The 19,842-nt window shown below is 36.1% G+C and overlaps 1 protein-coding gene and 1 long non-coding RNA gene across 17 annotated transcripts in view; both read right to left on the bottom strand.

The window, feature by feature from the left end:
* TBCK (TBC1 domain containing kinase) overlaps positions 1 to 19,842 on the bottom strand; it is a 201,238-nt gene that overhangs the window by 93,974 nt on the left and 87,422 nt on the right. For all 16 annotated transcript variants that reach the window (XM_081484365.1, XM_081484424.1, XM_081484339.1 and 13 more), the window contains 2 exons: positions 1,243 to 1,279; positions 103 to 264 (listed from right to left, as the gene is read on the bottom strand). In XM_081484365.1, coding sequence (XP_081340491.1) covers positions 103 to 264; positions 1,243 to 1,279 — 199 coding nt within the window. The remainder of the gene's footprint in view (positions 1 to 102; positions 265 to 1,242; positions 1,280 to 19,842) is intronic.
* Positions 11,472 to 19,467, bottom strand: LOC145521302 (uncharacterized). The gene is made up of 2 exons (XR_014065305.1): positions 19,096 to 19,467; positions 11,472 to 13,539 (listed from the first exon to the last, which is right to left on the bottom strand). It is a non-coding gene; the product is annotated as an uncharacterized LOC145521302 (long non-coding RNA).

Consider the following 19,842-nt stretch of genomic DNA (forward strand, 5'->3'; position numbering starts at 1 on the left):
ATTCTGAAGATCTGGATGATTATTTTTGAAAATTGTTTTAAGGATGTCTCATTATCCCATAATTAAATTTCACTTAGTGATTCCATTTTTATATATCTATACCTGGTAAGTCAGAGAAGAGAAGAATGCACTCATTAAAGCCATTAGCCAAAAGTCGGTCACGCAGCTGCTGAAGAATTGCTACTCCGATACAGAATGGGAAGGAGGAATTCCCAAGCAGTAAGGTATCCCAGAGGTGGAAAATTTTGTGCAGTGGAAATACATCTGTAAAGTGACAAATATAAATAAATTAATTAAAAAAATTTAAAACAAAATAAAAATTAAATCAACAACAAGCTGCTTTACTAGTCATAATTCCTGATAATGCCCTTATGGTCAAAACTAAAGAACAAATATTGGAAAACTATTTTTATAAAATGTTTACTTGGCTTTGTAGGTTTACTGCTTCCCAAGGCAGTAAAATTGATAGGCTTAAAAAATTTATAATCTAATTGATCAAATAGATGACATTTCCTACCCTCCATTATCAATCTCGGTATAGCTCTTACATTCAATTTCTTCCTAGAATTTTCTGGTTATATTATTTTAACAAGTTTATTTACTTAGAAGAATTTTAGTATTGTTATAATTTCTGTATCATTATATTTCTATTATGCACTCTAAGAACTGCTTTTTGAAATTCCCATAAATAGTTTTCTATTTTCTGAAACTTTCTTTTTTTTAATTTATCAGTACTCTCAACACCTTTTCAGGCCAGTGCATGCAGATCTACTTCAAGGATTGTATTTCATTTATCATATGTGCATATTTAATCTAGATATCTACTGGATTAATATGTGTAATAGATTAAAGTATTACATATTCACATAAACTATTTCTAGAAGAATTCTACTTTAGGAAATAACAAAAGTATTAGTTATTAGATAGTCTCTAAAAATTGAGTCTGATTTGGTTGTAAAAGTTGCCTTCTTAAACTTTATGTAAATAGTATAGTTAATATTAACTTATGTTTCAATAGAGGGGAGAGATTTTATCAATGCTATGACATATAGGTTTTTATTCTATAGAATACTCTTTTTGATATTCCCCAGTCAGAACAATTGAAAAAACTTTCTACTCAACTATATTACCTTAGAATTACATAAGGATACTTATGTAATTAAATCTGATAATATCCTGGGGAAGAATGGACCTGTTCTTTTCCTAATACAATATTGAAAGAAAATGGAAAATGATACTTACGAGTAAACATGGTGAGAAACCAAGGGATGGCATAGAGCTATGAGTGGAAAAAGAAAAGGATGCAAGGGATGGATAAAAGAGGAAATAAAAGAGATAATTAGAATGACTTCCAATAAACTGAATCATAAAAAAAGTGCTATGTTTTAATCTATTCCACCGATTAAAAATATTCTTTAACATCATATACAAAAATAAACTCAAATTAGATTGAAGATCTAAATGTAAGACTAGGTGGGGAGGGAGGTGGGAGGAGGGTTCAGAATGAGGGGACACATGTGTACCTATGGCTGATTCATGCTGATGTATGGCAAAAGGCATCATAATCCTGTAAAGTATTTATCCTCCAATTTGAATAAATAAATTAATTAAAGAATAATAATAAATGTAAGACTGGATATTGTAAAAATCCTAGAGGAAAACATAGGCAGAACACTCTTTGACGTAGATTGCAGCAATATTTTTTTCAATCCACCTCCTCGAGTAATGAAAATAGAAAAATAAACAAACATGACCTAATTAAACTGAAAGCTTTTGCACAGCAAAGGAAACCATCAACAAAATTAAAAGACAAACTATGGAACAAGAGAAAATATTTGCAAATGATGTGACTGTTAAGGAATTAATTTCCAAAATATACAAACAGCTCACACAGCTTAATATTGAAAAACAAAAAATGGGCAGAAGATCTTAACAGACATTTTTCTAAAGAAGACCTACAAATGGCCAAATAGCACATGAAAAGATGCTCACCATCACTAATTATTAGAGAAATATAAATCAAAACTACAATGAGGTATCATCTCACACTGGTCAGAATAGTCATCAAAAAGTCTACAAATAATAAACGCTGGAGAAGGTGTGGAGATAAAGAACCTTCCTACACTATTGGTGGGAATGTAAATTGGTATAGCCACTATGGAGAACAGTATGAAAGCTCCTTGGGCTTCCAGGTGGCTCAGTGGTAAAAAATCCTCCTGTCAATGCTGGAGGCATGCATTTGATTCCTAGGTTGGGAAGATCCCCTGGAGAAGGAAATGGCAACCCACTCAAGCATCCTTGCCTGGTAAATCCTATGGACAGAGGAGACTGATAGGCTACAGTCCATGGGGTCATAAAAGAGTTGGACATGACTTAGAGGCTAAACAACAACAACAATGAAGGTCACTTAAAAAACTAAAAACATAGTGATCTCATTCTTGGGCATATATCCTGAGAAAACTGTAATTCAAAAAATACATGCCCCACCAATGCTCACTGCAGCACTATTTATAGTAGCCAAGACATGGAAGCAACCCAAGTGTCCACTGACAGATGAATGGATAAAGAAGGTGTGATAGATACATACAACAGAATATTACTCAGCCATAAAACAGAATGGAATAATGCCATGTGCAGCAACATGGATGGGCCTAGAGATGATCCTACTAAGTGAAGTAAGTTAGACAAAGACAAATACCATATAATATCACACAGATGTGGAATCTAAAAAAAGGATACAATGAACTTGTTTATAAAACAGATACAGACTCATAGACATAGAAAACAAACTTATGGTTACCAAAGGGGAAAGGAGGGAGGATAAATTAGGAGTTTGGGATTAACATACACATACTACTATATATAAAATACATAACCAATATGGACCTACTGTACAACACAGAGAACTCTACACAATATTGAATAATAATCTATAATGGAAAAGAATCTAAAATATTTATATATATACCCCCCCACATATATATACATATTCAATAAACTAACACAACAAACACTGTAAATCAATTGTATTTCAATAAAAATGAAAAATATAACAGAAAGTATAATTACAATTATTATCACAAATACTCTATTACATAATGACATCTATTACAAATGTTGCAGATGACCCTTCTGCTAAGACTTATTCCACAGAGTATTTTCATTTCATCAAGGAATACACTCAAGACAATGCCTACTCCAAACACAATATTAACATGTTAACTTCAATGGCATACTTTTCAAAGGAGAACTTTTGCTATTAGGAACAAAATATTTCTGAGATTTGAACAGTATTCATCAGTGTTGAGTTACCTTTACCGAGTACTTTTTGAGATGTGATGTGATGATATTTGAAAAATATCCAAAATGTGTCATTAAAAAGTTTTTATGAAGCTTATATCTTCTATTACCACTTTCTAAATTAACAGAAAGCTTCATAAGAGACTAAAAGTTGTGAGACCTAGGAATGAAATAATATGGTTTTTCAGATGACAAATTTATCTTCCTAGCAATATCTAGAAATGAAACACACACATCCCCCAATTAATTTTGTGAGATTTTGAAGTAAGAACTCATTCTTAATTTCTAAAAGTAGAGTTAAATCTCCTTTGTTAATAACAAGTATAAAAAACCATAGTCATTTATAGAAAAATCTGAAAAAGCTCTACTTTTATTTTATATTTTATGTCAATGCTGGCTCCTAATAGACAAATATTTTTGTACTACCTATGGGGTTTTAAATGAATATAGTTTTTTCAGCACCTATCAATTGTAAATTTATGATTAAAGTTCCACGTTTCTTTGCATTGTACACAGTTGAGCATTTACATTGTTAAATGCCAGTCACGAACCATAAGTACAGTTGTGTACCGACCTACGTTAAAATCTAAGTATTGTATATGAAATAAACCCACTGCTCTACACAAGATCATCACTTATACACACTGACACAGTCATTACAAGTAGGGAAAGGGAGGAAGACAGAGGTATGAGACTTCATTATCGAGTATGGATTGCAAGTATGAAGTCAGTTGGGCCCGAGGAAGCATCACTATGAACAAAGCTAGTGGAGGTGATGGAATTCCAGTTGAGCTATTTCAAGTCTTAAAATATGATGCTGTGAAAGTGCTGCACTCAATATGCCAGCAAATTCGGAAAACTCAGCAGTGGCCACAGGACTAGAAAAGGTCAGTTTTCATTCCAACCCAAAGAAAGGCAATGCCAAAGAATGTTCAAACTACCACACAATTGCACTCATCTTACATGCTAGCAAAGTAATGCTCAAAATTCTCCAAGCTAGGCTTCAACAGTACATGAACCAAGAACTTCCAGATGTTCAAACTGGATTTAGAAAAGGCAGAGGAACCAGAGATCAAACTGCAAACATCCACTGCATCATAGAAAAAGCAAGATAATTTCAGATATACATCTACTTCTGCTTCATTGACTAAGCTAAAGCCTTTGACTGTGGAGTAAACTGGAAAATTCTGAAAGAGATGGGAATACCAGACCACCTTACCTGCCTTCTGAGAAACATATATGCAGGTCAAGAATCAACAGTTAGAATTGGACATAGAACAACAGACTGGTTCCAGATTGGGAAAGGAATACATCAAGGCTGTATACTGTCACCCTGCTTATTTAACTTATATGCAGAACACAACATGTGAAGTGCTGGGCTGAATGAATCACAAGCTGGAATGAAGACTGCCAGGAGAAATATCAATAACCTCAGATATGCGGATGACACCATCCTTATGGCAGAAAGCGAAGACGAACTAAAGAGTCTCTTGAAGGTGGAAGAGGAGAGTGAAAAAGTTGGCTTAAAACTCAACTTTCAAAAAATGAAGATCATGGCAGTTGGTCCCATCACTTCATGGGAAATAGATGGGGAAACAATGGAAACAGTGACAGACTTTATTTTCTTGAGCTCCAAAATCACTGCAGATGGTGACTGCAGCCATGAAATTAAAAGACGCTTGCTCCTTGGAAGAAAAGCTATGACCAACCTAGACAGCATATTTAAAAGCAGAGACATTACTTTGCTGACAAAGGTCTGTCTAGTCAAAGCCATGGTTTTTCCAGTAGTCATGTATGGATGTGAGAGTGGTGTTGGAGAAGACTCTCAAGAGTCTCCTAGACTACAAGGAGATCCAACCAGTCAATCATAAAGAAAATCAATCCTGAATATTCATTGGAAGGACTGATGCTGAAGCTCCAATACGTTGGCCACCTGATGTGAAGAACAGACTCATTGGAAAAGACCCTGATGCTGGGAAAGACTGAAGGCAGGGGATGACAGAGGATGAGTTGGTTGGATGGCATCACTGACTCAATGGACATGAATTTGAGCAAGCTCTGGGAGATGGTGAAGGACAGGGAAGCCTGGCATGCTGTAGCCCATGAGGTTGCAAAGAGTCAAACATGACTGAGAAAGTGAACAACAAATGGACTGCAGAAAACAGCAAAACTATAACAAAATCTAAATTCTTCAGCCTAATTTCAATTTAAATATACAATGAGTAGATATAAATTCCATCACTATTATTTAACTTTTCTTTTTTTAAAGGACAGAACATAAATTATATTATCCTCTATTCTTCTGATCAAAGCCAATTGTCATTACGAATCTTATGAGTTACTTACTTTCACTTTTTCCCACATATCAAAGGGGGCATGTATATGAGGAAAAACAGAAAGTGGGGAGGAACCACTTGAAAACCTAGGGGAAAAACATGCCAAGCTCACACAAAGCCAAATATAGTTCATCTTAATACCAGCCAGAATTTTAAAAAACCCTGTAATAAACAAGGCATAAGGTAGAGTACTCACAAGGATATTGCCATAGTAATGGGGCAAAATTATGCTCTCAAATTATGCTGCCTGGTCTCACTTAACAAACCTTAAAAGCAAGCCTTTAAAATATCAGACTGTTTCAGTGTTACCTAGCTGCATCTCAGCCTAGCTGCATCTCAAAATGAAGCTCATGAATATTTTGTTGTTGTTGTTTTGTTGGTAAGTCATGTCTGACTCTTTTGCAACCCGTGGACTGGAGCCTGTTAGGCTTCTCTGTCCATGGGATTTCCCAGGCAAGAACAGGTTGGCATTTCTTTCTCCAGGGGATCTTCCCAACCCAGCGATTGAACCCATGTCTCTTGCATTGGCAGGCTTATTCTTTACCACTGAGCCACCTGGGAAGCCCCAGGAATATTTACAAGGACATAAAATATCCAATATGCAACAAAGTAATTCACAATGACTGGAATCTATTAAAAAATATCAGTAAAGCAAGAGGAAAAAAATGATCATAATGGGGAGAAAAATCATTCAATCAAAATGGACAAAGAACCAGAATAAATGTTTGTATTACCAAGCAAAGATGTTAAAATGTTTTTTATATCGGTATTACATATGTTCAAAAAGCTAAGAAATGACTGAATATGTTATGTAGAGAAAGAGCAGATAAAAAAAGAGCCAAAAAAATCCTTCTAGAAATGAAAAATACAATATTTGAGTCAAAAAATACAATGAATAGGATTAAGAGCAGATCAGATACTGCAGAAGAAAAGGTTAGTAAATGTGATAACACAGCAATTCATTAAGACATTTACTCAAAAATTAACCTGTGAGGCTTTACTTTACTTAAATATTCAATTCCTTCTTCTCCTGACCACTTAACTCCATATCCCTGCTTAAGCTGGTTTTTTTTTTTCTTTAGTACTTACCTCTACCTAACATATCATGTAGTATATTGATCTTTATTTTTTATCTCCCACTAAATGTAAGTTGAATGAGGGTAGAGATTTTGTCTTCTTTTTCCATCAATGTACCCAGGGCCTAGGAAAATGCCTGGTACACTCAAATATTTGTTGAGGAAAGAATGAAATATATAATAAAGATAACTGAAAGGGACAGATTAAAAGATTAGTCACAAGATGACATAATTTCTTAAGAAATTTTTAATAAATATGTAATAATGAGAAAATCAGTTAATCTTCCTTGGGGCGGGGGTGTGTATGTATATGTGTGTGCACTTATATATATTTATCCTTCATATTAAATAGTGGTGAATACTGAAAAAATATTAAATTTGAAATGTTAAACTATATACTAATACCTAAACTTTGACAACCATTATGAAAACAGTTATTAGAAGTAAGTAAAATGAAGCATATTCTAATGGGTACTGACAAGTAATAATTCAAGCAGAATACATTTCTTTAATATAATATACAACAACTCCTAGGTGCTCATTAACACCAATCACCTCTTACCAACTGAAGTCAAATAAATAAATAGGTGATATACTCTGTGAGACTGAATGCCTGTTATTCTTTCCTTCCATATTTCTCCCTATTAAAAATTTAACTGATATTTTCATCTTAAATAATTTCTTAGCATATTGGTATATGTTCATAATACAATGTAATACACAAAAAGACACCATAGAGAATACTAATAGGCTAGTAATAGGCTTTAATTTTAAAAATAACAAATAATGAAATATTTTCTTACAAATATAAAAAAAATATATAATTAGTCTTAATTAAGTTGGAGATATTACCAGCTCTCTCCTGATTTAAAGTTAGAAACAAACCATAAAAAGAAATTATACATCCTTTAATTATTTTCTCCAGATCATAAAATTGTATATTATTGATTTGGTCTAGTGCTAGCCTGCTAGAAAGAGTCAGATGAGTAAATACTGCCCCCTGGCAATATCAAGAAAGAATAGCGGTATTTACCATTTCATGAGATCTTTCTATATGGTCTGGTAATGTAAGAAACATCAATAGGAAAAACAAAGGCAGGGGCTCATTAATTTGATTTTCAAGAGCATAAATTATGGCTTAAAAACTTACAAATGTATAAAAAATGTAAAAGATTAAAAAAGGAAACATTTCTTAAAACTCTAGATGAATCTTTTGTAAAATGGATTTATATACATACATACTGTGTTCTCTCACCTCTCTCTATATATACATATATAGTAATAATAAAAATTATTAATACAAAAGAGAGTACCTTCTAATTGACTTTTATCTTTTTATGAGCATATTTTCTCTTTACCTCAAGTCAGAAGCACTTTTACATCTAAGTTAATGTCAGCCACCTCTGTAAAATGCAAGCTGACTATCTTGCAATGATTCTGTGTAATAGGGAAATGTACATCTAGCCATTCAAATAAAGGATTCTTGAAAAACAGCAGATTTTCAAAGCATCAGAGTAGACCATATATTTTCCTGAAACTATGAACTTTGTGATCTGGTAGCTACAAATCCCTTTGAAACTTCAGGATTGTTGTGAAGGTTAGTTAAAGGCTTTAAAACACCTGGCAGAAGATGTGACACATTTCAGATGTCAACATAGGAAGTACAATTATTCTTCTTCATTAACAGCCCAGAAGCTTCTACAATAGGAAAGTATTTCAACAAAATACTTTTGTTTAAGTATTTTGATGCAAAATTCTGAGTCAAACTCATGAAAACATCTAACAAAAGCTACATATGTTCTGGAACCAGGAGACAAGATTCGAAGGTAAAGAGAAAAGAATCCTGGGCACTGGGAACTATACACTTGTTTCACAGGTTGAGGTAGACTCAATTAAAGCAAGGCACAGGCAATGAATGCTAAGGTAGTTACAGTTCTGCCAGCTCTCAAAATCTATATTCCTCAATCCCACGTCAGCTACTCTGAGGTCACAAAATTTTAAATATTCTTACATAAAATCTTTTCCCTCAACTTTTCAAATTCTAGAAGATACATTATTTTGTCTGTATCTGACTGCTATTGCCTTCTTAACCATGTACAGAATAATATGTGTTGAAACAAAGAAGAATTCTTGAAAATCAAGAATATGTTCCATAAAAGAGTTTACTGTTTCAAAGTGCTTTTCATTTTCAAAAGACTATCAGCATTCTCAAAAATGAACAAAGATGATTCAGGATAAATCAGGATAAATTAGGTGGAATGGGAAAGGGTTGAACATAAATTTTAAAAACACATAATACAGGTAAGTGAAAGTTGCTTAGTCATGTCCGACTCTTTGTGACCCGATGGACTATACAGTCCATGGAATTCTCCAGGCTAGAATACGGGAGTGGGTTGCCATTCCCTTCTTCAAGGGATCTTTCGGACCCAGGGATCGAACCCAGGTCTCCCGCATCGCAGGCAGGTTCTTTACCATCTGAGCCACGAGGGAAGCCCTGATTTTTTGATTTACATCTAAATCATCTGGCATTCTCTGACAGATTATTGATGGTAGATCCACCAATGATGATGGAAGCCCCCACCCCCTTTTTAAAAACTACCCTGGTAATTTGGTTTCAGACTTAAAGCTTATTAGAGAATCTAACTGTTCTTTCTTTATTGTGCTCACATTACATCAAGGCTTCCCTGGTAGCTCAGTGGTAAAGAATCCGCCTGTCAATGTAGGAGATGTGGGTTTGATCCCTGGGTTGGGAAGATCTCTGGGAGAAGGAAATGACAACCCACTCAAGTATTCTTGCCTGGGAAATCCCACGGGTAGAGGAGTCTGGTAGGCTACAGTCCATGGGGTCATAAGAGAGTTGGATAGGACTAAGCGACTAAACAACAACATGTTACAACATCACCATTTTTATAAAGCAGTTTCATAGAAGGATGGTACAGTACTAAATAGCTCAGTTGGTAAAGAATCCACCTGCAGTGCAGAAGACCCCAGTTCGATCCCTGGGTCAAGAAGATCTGCTGCAGAAGGGATGGATAGGCTACCCACTCCAGTATTCTTGGGCTTCACTTATGGCTCAGCTGGTAAAGAATCCGCCTGCAATGTGGGAGACCTGGGTTCAATCCCTGGGCTGGGAAGATCCCCTGGAGAAGAGAAAGGCTACCCACTCCAGTATTCTGGCCTGGAGAATTCTATGGACTATTCAGTCCATAGGGTCACAAAGAGTAAGACACGACTGAGTGACTTTCACTTCATTTCACAGTACTAAAATAAATCATTATTATTACCATCTTTCATTTTTTGTACTATGTCATCCAAAGTGTTATATCATCTTTTAAGAAGATAAATAAATATATGGAGACATCATTACAGTCTGTTCTAATTTTTCTTCCAGTTTTATTGAGCTATAATTGACATACAGTACTGTAAAAATTTAAAGTGTAGATTAGCTGTTCTTCAGCAAAGTTAAGAGTCCTGTCAATATTTTGTTCTAATTGTGTCTGGACTGTGCAAGTACAAGAAGAAGAACCAGAAAAAAGCTAGAGCCTGTAAGATGTGTATTTGAAATCTAGAATCAAATTTACAGGATAGATAAGCTCCAGGTTCATGCATGACAGACAAGGAGTAAGTGAAAAGGACACCATACATTTCATATACACACACTTTCAATATATGGAATAAAATTTGGGGTTTGCTATGTTTAAATGCTTTCTAAAATTTTTAATAGTTATTTGGTTTTTACTACATTTTTATGCTACTTCTATAAATTATTCAAAAAAATAACTTAAACATACAAAAATAATTTAAAAGATCCATTGGACCCAGATGTTAAATGGTTAACTTGTTTTCCCTTGTATACCAAAGGTTATATTAGTTATATTTTTTGCAAGTAATGATTTCCATAATATTAAAAATAACTGCATAGATATACCTTTCTCTATTAATTATTACTTGATTTATAATACTGAACCAAAAAACTATAAAACAGAAATCAATAACAAAATCACTTGGGCATTTTAATGGTTCTGAAATCCAAATTTATCATTTTTGGAAAATATTAGCTATACATCCAAAGTACTTTTCAATTATCTCACTGAGCATTTAAAAAAAAAAGTTTTCTAAAAATTTCAAATAATTAATTTTAATTTAAGTAAAAGGCTATAAAACATGCTATGCAGCACTTAGAAAAGTACCTTAAAAATCCAGCAAATAAAAAATGTTAAAATCTAAAATGGAGTGGCAATCTTACCAATCAAAAAGAAAGTCTTTCCTGTTGTTAGTATCATTATTTACTCCAGCAAAGTGTTTGCTAACTGATACAGTAAAATACTACATCCATTATAGTTTGTAATAGAATGCTTTTCTAAATATAAATCCTATGAATATGACCAAAGAAACAGTGCAACATGATCAGACTCTAATAAATAAAACAAGAACACTAATAATGGCTAACTCCTTAAAATTTACTGTGTACTTGGAACTGTGTTGAACCGTTTATACATATTATCTCATTTAATCTTCACAATAATCTTAAGACATAAGATTTATTATAATCAACGTTAAAGAAGACTATGGATAAAAGAAACTAACTTAACTGTTTTGCCACTAAGTTGAAGAGTCAGGATTAGAACTCTGTCCCATTTCACACCTGTGTCTGAGTGCTTATTCTCAAATTGTGTTCACAGACTCCTGGAGATCTTCAAGAGCCAGGGCCCCAAAGTTCAAAACTATGTTTATAACAATACTAAGATGTTTTTGATCCTTTTTCTATTTTTTTTTATTATGTTCACACTTGTGCTAATGGTACAAAACCAATGGTGGATAAAACTGCTGGCACAATATCACAAATCAAAGTAGGGGCACTAAAGTATAAAAGTCATAATCTTGTGAAGGTTAAAAATTAAAAATGATTAATTTTGCAAAATGTTTTTTAAAATGTTCTATGAGGAAAAATGGGAAGTATGTATAAAGCACTTGTACTGTGTACAGAAGTAAAACATTGTCTTGAAAGCACGTCCCTGATGGTCCAGTGGTAAACCTACTTCCAATGCAGGGGTTGCAGGTTCAATTCCTGGTTGGGAAACTTAAGATCCCACATGCCATGTGACTCAGCCAAAAAGAGAGAAAAAAAAAAGATTGCCTGGAGGAAAAAGCATTTGGGCAATGGTTTGAGCTATGAGCCATTGTAGGTGACTTTTTCAAGAAACGCCATGTTTAATGTTATATTTAAAAAATAAAATAAAAACAATTTTTTTCATGCTTGGATATCTGGTGGACATTTCTTGAAAATGAAGTGAGCCTGTCACTTCAATAAAAAATTCTAGCTGTCAGGTGAAGATTAGAATTTTGGAAAATTGTATCTGCCAGTGTGAGCTTGGCAGCTTCTCAATACTTAATGAATTTCTGGATGAGATCAGTGGTGATAGCAACGAATGTGATTTTTTGATATATATAACTAAATGTTTTATGAAAGATCTGCATAATTCAATGCACTGGTATTTTCTAAATGACCAATGTACAACATCACAAAATCACATATGAGTAAAAGAGCCATTCAAAGTGTAAGACAGACTGATAGATTTGAATATAAAAGAATATAAAAAGTTCATTGACATAGTTTTAGATTGTATATTGCAGTTAAGCATTAAGAAACTACCTTTTGCAATTATATGTCTGTGTAGGGCCAATAGATTTTCTTTATGTACTTCAACCAGAACGATGAACTGCAACAGGATTGAATTTAGAAGCAGATATGAGAATCTAACTTTCCTCAACTAAGTAGAAGTTGCAAAAATATAAAACAATACTACTCTTCCATTATTTTGTTTTGGAAAACAATTACTTTTCTGAAAAATTTTATTTTGTTAACATATAATAGTTCTGCTATTTTCATTAAAAAATTAATATGTAATTTTTAAAATGTCTCAGTAAATACTGATAGATATAACCCTACCTATAAACTCTTTGAAATACTTGCTAACTTTTAAAAATGTGAAAGGGTCCTGAGACTGGCCAAAAAGTTTGAGAACTACTGCATCATATTATACACTTTTTTTTCAAAATTGAAGTCTAGATGATTTACAATATTGTGTTTGTTTAAAGTGTACAGAGTAGTGTTTCAGTTTTGTTTTGTTTTCTGTAGAGTGTATTCCATTATATGTTATTATAAGATATTAGGTATAATCCCCAGTGCTATGCAGTAAATTCTGTTGCTTACCTATTTTATGTATAGTAATCAGTCTTCATTAATCCCATACTCTTTAATTTGTCCCTTCCTTGCTCCTTCTCTCCCCTTAGGTAACAATAAATTTGTTTTTGTCTGTGAGTCTGTTTCTGTTTTGTACATAGATTCATTTATATTATTTTTTAGATTCTATATGTAAGTGGTATCATAGAGCATTTGTCATTGTCAGACTTATTTTACTAAGATATACTTCCTTTTAATTGTCTCTCAATCAGTATAAGGATACATGAGATTGAAAGCAATTCAGTTCAGTTCAGTTCAGTTCAGTCGCTCAGTCGTGTCCGACTATTTGTGACCCTGTGAATCACAGCATGCCAGGTCTTCCTGTCCATCACCAACTCCCGGAGTTTACCCAAACTCATGTTCATAGAGTTGGTAATGCCAACCAGCCATCTCATCCTCTGTTATCTCCTTCTGCTCCTGCCTTCAATCTTTCTCAGCATCAGGGTCTTTTCCAATGAGTCAACACTTTGCATGAGGTGGCCAAAGTATTGGAGTTTCAGCTTCAACATCAGTCCTTCCAATGAACACCCAAGGCTGATCTCCTTTAGGATGGACTGGTTGGATCTCCTTGCAGTCCAAGGGACTCTCAAGAGTCTTCTCCAACACCACAGTTCAAAAGCATCAATTCTTCAACCCTCAGCTTTCTTCACAGTCCAACCCTCACATCCATACATGACTACTGGAAAAACCATAGCCTTGATAGAAGGATGTTTGTTGGCAAAGTAATGTCTCTGCTTTTTAATACGCTATCTAGGTTGGTCATAGCTTTCCTTTCAAGGAGTAAGCGTCTTTTAATTTCATGGCTGCAATCACCATCTGCAGTGATTTTGGAGCCCCTGAAAATAAAGTCTGACACTGTTTCCACTGTTTCCCCATTGATTTCCCATGAAGGGATGGCACCAGATGCCATGATCTTAGTTTTCTGAATGTTGAGCTTTAAGCCAACTTTTTTCACTCTCCTCTTTCACTTTCATCAAGAGGCTCTTTAGTTCCTCTTCACTTTCTGCCATAAGGGTGGTGTCATCTGCATATCTGAGGTGACTGATATTTCTCCCAGAAATCTTGATTCCAGCTCGTGCTTCTTCCAGCCCAGCATTCCTCATGATGTACTCTGCATATAAGTTAAATAAGCAGGGTGACAATATACAGCCTTGACGTACTCCTTTCCCTATTTGGAACCAGTCTGTTATTCCATGTCCAGTTCTAACTGTTGCTTCCTGACCTGCATACAGGTTTCTCAAGAGACAGGTCAGATGGTCTGGTATTCCCATCTCTTTCAGAATTTTCCACACTTTATTGTGATCCACACAGTCAAAGTCTATGGCATAGTCAATAAAGCAGAAGTAGATGTTTTTCTGGAACTCTCTTGCTTTTTCGATGATCCAGAGGATGTTGGCAGTTTGGTCTCTGGTTCCTCTGCCTTTTCTAAAACCAGCTGGAACATCCGGAAGTTCATGGTTCATGTACTGTTGAAGTCTGGCTTGGAGAATTTTGAACATTACTTTACTAGCGTATGAGATGAGTGCAGTTGTGAGGTAGTTAGAGCATTCTTCGGCATTGCCTTTCTTTGGGATTGGAATGAAAACTGATCTTTTCCAGTCCTGTGGCCTCTGCTGAGTTTTCCAAATTTGCTGGCATATTGACTGCAGCACTTTCACAGCATCATCTTTCAGGATTTGAAATAGCTCAACTGGAATTCCATCACCTCCACTAGCTTTCTTCATAGTGATGCTTTCTATGGCCCACTTGACTTCACATTCCAGGATGTGTGGCTCTAGGTGAGTGATCACACCATTGTGATTATCTGAGTCATGAAGGTCTTTTTTGTATAGTTCTTCTGTGTATTCTTGCCACCTCTTCTTAATATCTTCTGCTTCTTTTAGGTCCATACCATTTCTGTCCTTTATCGAGCCCATCTTTGCATGAAATGTTCCCTTGGTATCTCTAATTTTCTTGAAGAGATCTCTAGTCTTTCCCATTCTGTTGTTTTCCTCTATTTCTTTGCATTGATCACAGAGGAAGGCTTTCTTATCTCTCCTTGATATTCTTTGGAACTCTGCATTCAAATGGGAATATTTTTCCTTTTCTCCTTTGCTTTTCACTTCTCTTCTTTTCACAGCTATTTGTAAGGCCTCCTTAGACAGCCATTTTGCCTTTTTGCATTTCTTTTCCATGGGGATGGTCTTGATCTCTGTCTCCTGTACAATGTCACGAACCTCTGTCCATAGTTTATCAGGGACTCTGTCTATCAGATCTAGTCCCTTAAATCTATTTCTCACTTCCACTGTATAATCATAAGGGATTTGATTTAGGTCATACCTGAATGGTCTAGTGGTTTTCCCTACTTTCTTCAATTTAAGTCTGAATTTGGCAACAAGGAGTTCTCAGCTCCCAGTCTTTTTTTAGCTGACTGTATAGAGCTTCTCCATCTTTGGCTGCAAAGAATATAATCAATCTGATTTCAGTGTTGACCATCTGGTGATGTCCATTTGTACAGTCTTGTCTTGTGTTGCAGCTGCTGCTGCTGCTAAGTCGCTTCAGTCGTGTCCGACTCTGTGGACCCCATAGACGGCAGTCCACCAGGCTCCACCGTCTGTGAGATTCTCCAGGCCTGAACACTGGAGTGGGTTGCCGTTTCCTTCTCCAATGCATGAAAGTGAAAAGTGAAAGTGAAGTAGCTCAGTCGTGTCCGACTCTTCGTGACCCCATGGACTGCAGCCCACCATACTCCTCCGTCCATGGGATTTTCCAGGCAAGAGTACTGGAGTGAGTTGCCATTGCCTTTGAGAACTTAATAACAAGGGAAACCTGGTGGATACTTAACTTCTATGTATATGTTCTTAGCAAGAAGATACCAAAACATTACTTTGTCATTGCTTATGGGACTAGTCTTGGGCTTCTATGATATGAGTGCTTTCTGAAAGGTAATTTAATCTCTACTGTAAGAGAGCTCAACAAGCCCTTTGTATTCAAGGGCTTTAAAGAATCCAAGGCCAGTGGAATGGGTTAGGAGTAAAATCAGGGGAGCTGTGGTTTCCTAGTAGTGAAGTACAGATGTGAGACTGGACCATAAAGAAGGCTGAGTGCCAGAGAATTGATGCTTTTGAACTGTAGTGCTGGGGAAGACTCTTGAGAGTCCATGGGTTGCGGTGAGATAAAACCAGTCAATACTAAAGGAAATCAACCTTGAATATTCATTAGGACTGATGCTGAAGCTCAAGCTCCAACACTTAGGCCACCTGATGTGAAGAGCTGACTCAGTGGAAAAGACCTTGATGCTGCGAAAGACTAAGGCAGCACGAGAAGGGGGCTGCAGTGGATGAGAGGTTAGATAGCATCACTGACTCAACGGACATGAATTTGGGCAAAGTCTGGGAGATAGTGAAGGACAGGAAAGCCTGGCGTGCTGCAGTCCATGGGGTTGTAAAGAGTCAAGACTTAGTTACCGAACAACGAGAAAAACAGGTAAACAGAAACAGCCAAAGGACACATCACAGCACTCTAGGATGGTCTAGGACAGGTTAGCAGGGACTCCTATTATGGAGATTCTAAACAAGGTGCAATTTTCTAATTTACTTTATAACCACTGCTGCTGCTGCTGCTAAGTCGCTTCAGTCGTGTCTGACTCTGTGCAACCTCATGGACAGCAGCCCACCAGGCTCCTCTGTCCATGGGATTCTCCAGGCAAGAATACTGGAGTGGGTTCCCATTTCCATTTCCACTTGTAACCACACTAGACAAAAATCTAAAAATAGAAAAAATTCTAAAAAATTCATTGTCACCAATCTCTGTAGATTAAAATCTAAAATTTCTTTATGCAACAATAACAACATAGAGGCCAGGAACGAATGATGGAACCAATTAATAAACAAAGCAAATAAATAGATTATATAAATATTTCTGAGAAATCCTTTCATACTTTTAGTTACTACAAACTCGGCTAAATAGAACTTTGGAGAATGACAGTGATAAACGTTTAGGGAAGGAGAAAATCAGCAGTGGTATAAACATCCATTAAGATTGTAGTTAAATGACAATGGTTTTGCCAGCATACTTATCACTGAATTTGTTGATGTTATCTTTAGCAGTGACAGTAGGTTCAAGAGGCATGTATAGTACTGGAATACAGCCTTTGTCATGTTTCTTACTGTTCACCTGATAACATTTCATAATTTGCAGGTTGAAAGCTATTCCTAGCATTTCAGAAAAAGTTTCTTTAAGAATTAAGAAATAGAGGAAAACAATAGAACGGGAGATATCTTTAAGAAAATTAGAGATACAAAGGGAACATTTCATGCAAAGATGGGCACGATAAAGGACAGAAATGGTATGGACCTGACAGAAGCAGACGATATTAAGAACAGGTGGCAAAAATACACAGAAGAACTAAACAACTGACAGAAGCAGACGATATTAAGAATAGGTGGCAAGAATACACAGAAGAACTAAACAAAAAAGACTGTCATGACCCAGATAATCATGATGGTGTGATCACCAATTTAGAGCCAGACATCCTGGAATGCAAAGTTAAGTGGGCCTTAGGAAGCATCATTATGAACAAAGCAAGTGGAGGTGATGGAATTCCAGTTGAGCTATTTCAAATCCTGAAAGATGATGCTGTGAAAGTGCTGCACTCAATATGCCAGCAAATCTGGAAAACTCAGCAGTGGCCACAGGACTGGAAAGGTTAGTTTTCATTCCAATCCCAAAGAAAGGTAATGCCAAAGAATGCTCAAACTACCACACAATTGCACTCATCTCACACGTTAGTAAAGTAATGCTCAAAATTCTCCAAGTCAGACTTCAACAGTACATGAACCGTGAACTTCCAGATGTTTAAGCTGGTTTTAGAAAAGGAAGAAGAACCAGAGATCAAACTGCCAACATCTGCTGGATCATCGAAAAAGCAAGAGAGTTCCAGAAAAACATCTACTTCTGCTTTATTGACTCTGCCAATGTCTTTGACTATGTGGACCACACCAAACTGTGGAAAATTCTTAAAGAGAAAGGAATACCAGACCACCTGACCTGCCTCTTGAGAAATGTGTATCCAGGTCAGGAAGCAACAGTTAGAACTGGACATGTAACAACAGACTGGTTCCAAATAGGGAAAGGAGTACATCAAGGCTGTATATTATCATCCTGCTTATTTAACTTATATGCAGAGTACATCATGAGAAATGCTGGGCTGGATGAAGCACAAGCTGGAATCAAGACTGCCGGGAGAAATATCAATAACCTCAGATACGCATATTATAGTGCCCTTATGGCAGAAAGCAAAGAGGAACTAAAGAGCCTTTTGATGAAAGTGAAAGAGAAGAGTGAAAAAGCTGGCCTAAAACTTCACATTCAAAAAACAAGGATCATGGCATTCGGTCGCATCACTTCATGGCAAACAGATGGGGAAACAATGGAAACAGGGACAGATTTTATTTTCTTAGGCTCCAAAATCACTGCAGACGGTGACTGCAGCCATGAAATTAAAAGATGTTTGCCCCTTGGAAGAAAAGCCAAAACAAATCTAGACAGCATTATTAGAGAGCAGAGATGTTACTTTGCCAACAAAGGTCCGTCTAGTCAAAAGCTAAGGTTTTTCCAGTAGTCAGGTATGGATGTGAGAGTTGGATCATGAAGAAAGCTGAGCACCGTAGAATTGATGCTTTTGAGCTGTTGTGTTAGAGAAGACTCTTGAGAGTCCCTTGGACTGCAAGCAGATCAAACCAGTCAATCTTGAAGGAAATTAGTCCTAAATATTCATTGGAAGGACTGATGCTGAAGCTCCAAAACTTTGGCCACCTGATGCGAAGAACCAACTCATTGGAAAAGACCCTGATGCTGGGAAAGATTGAAGGCAGCAGCAGAAGGGGATGACAGAGGATGAGATGGTTGGATGGCATCACTGACGCAATTGACATGAGTCTGACCAAGCTCCGGGAGTTGGTCAGGGAAGCCTTGTGTGCTACAGTTCATGGGGGTCACAAAAAGCTGGACACAACTGAGCAAACTAAACTGAACTAAACTGATAAAAATTACGGAATTATTAAATAATTAATAATAAAGATTCCCCTCTGTAGTGCAATCCACAGCATATGGAGGCAGCATCTGGATCTTCTGGTTTATCTCTATGGGACTTGGCAACAAGGGAAATCAAGTGCATGCTTGTGTGCTAAGTCATGGCAATCCTGTCTGACTCTGCAAGGCTATGGAATTTTAGCCCACCAGGCTCCTCTGTCCGTGGGATTTCCCAGGCAAGAATACTGCAGTGGGTAGCCATGCCCTCCTTCAGGGGATCTTCCAGACCCAGGGATGGAACCCACAGAAGTCTCCTGAGGCTCCTGCATTGTAGACAGATTTTTTACCACTGAGCCACCAGGGGAGCCCCAGGGAAATCAAGAGAAACATGCTAATGCTCACACTGCTTGCTGTGCTGTGAGTGAGAAAGCCCTTTATCTCTGACAAAGGAGTCTTGGATTTTCTCCCAGTATCCATGAAACAGTAAGAGGCTCATTTATTAGATTTAAGTAGGGTAAAATCAAATCCAAGATCTGAAAGGATCCCTGACTTTATTTCTATATTATAAAGAGCATATTTAATTTCCCCTCAAATGATGCAAAATCATTAGAAAACTTTTAAGTTGAAACCCCAATGACTCTTACCTTTCATGTTATTGTTATCTAGACTTTTATTTCTGCCATGCTATTAGTCTTTCTGAAATTGATATTATGCATAAATATTTAACAGTCATTGTTTAATTAGATTTCAAACTTGTGAAGATTAGATGAGTGCTAAAAGAGGGTTAGAGCAGTGCTTGGTGCACAGTAAGCACTTAAATTATGTTTATATTATTATTTTTTTAATAATACTGTTTTTTGCTTGCCTCTTCTCA

Source organism: Giraffa tippelskirchi, chromosome 1, assembly GCF_054371585.1.
Source record: "Giraffa tippelskirchi isolate mGirTip1 chromosome 1, T2T-mGirTip1v1.2.pri, whole genome shotgun sequence".
In the NCBI taxonomy this organism is placed as follows: Eukaryota; Metazoa; Chordata; class Mammalia; order Artiodactyla; family Giraffidae; genus Giraffa; species Giraffa tippelskirchi.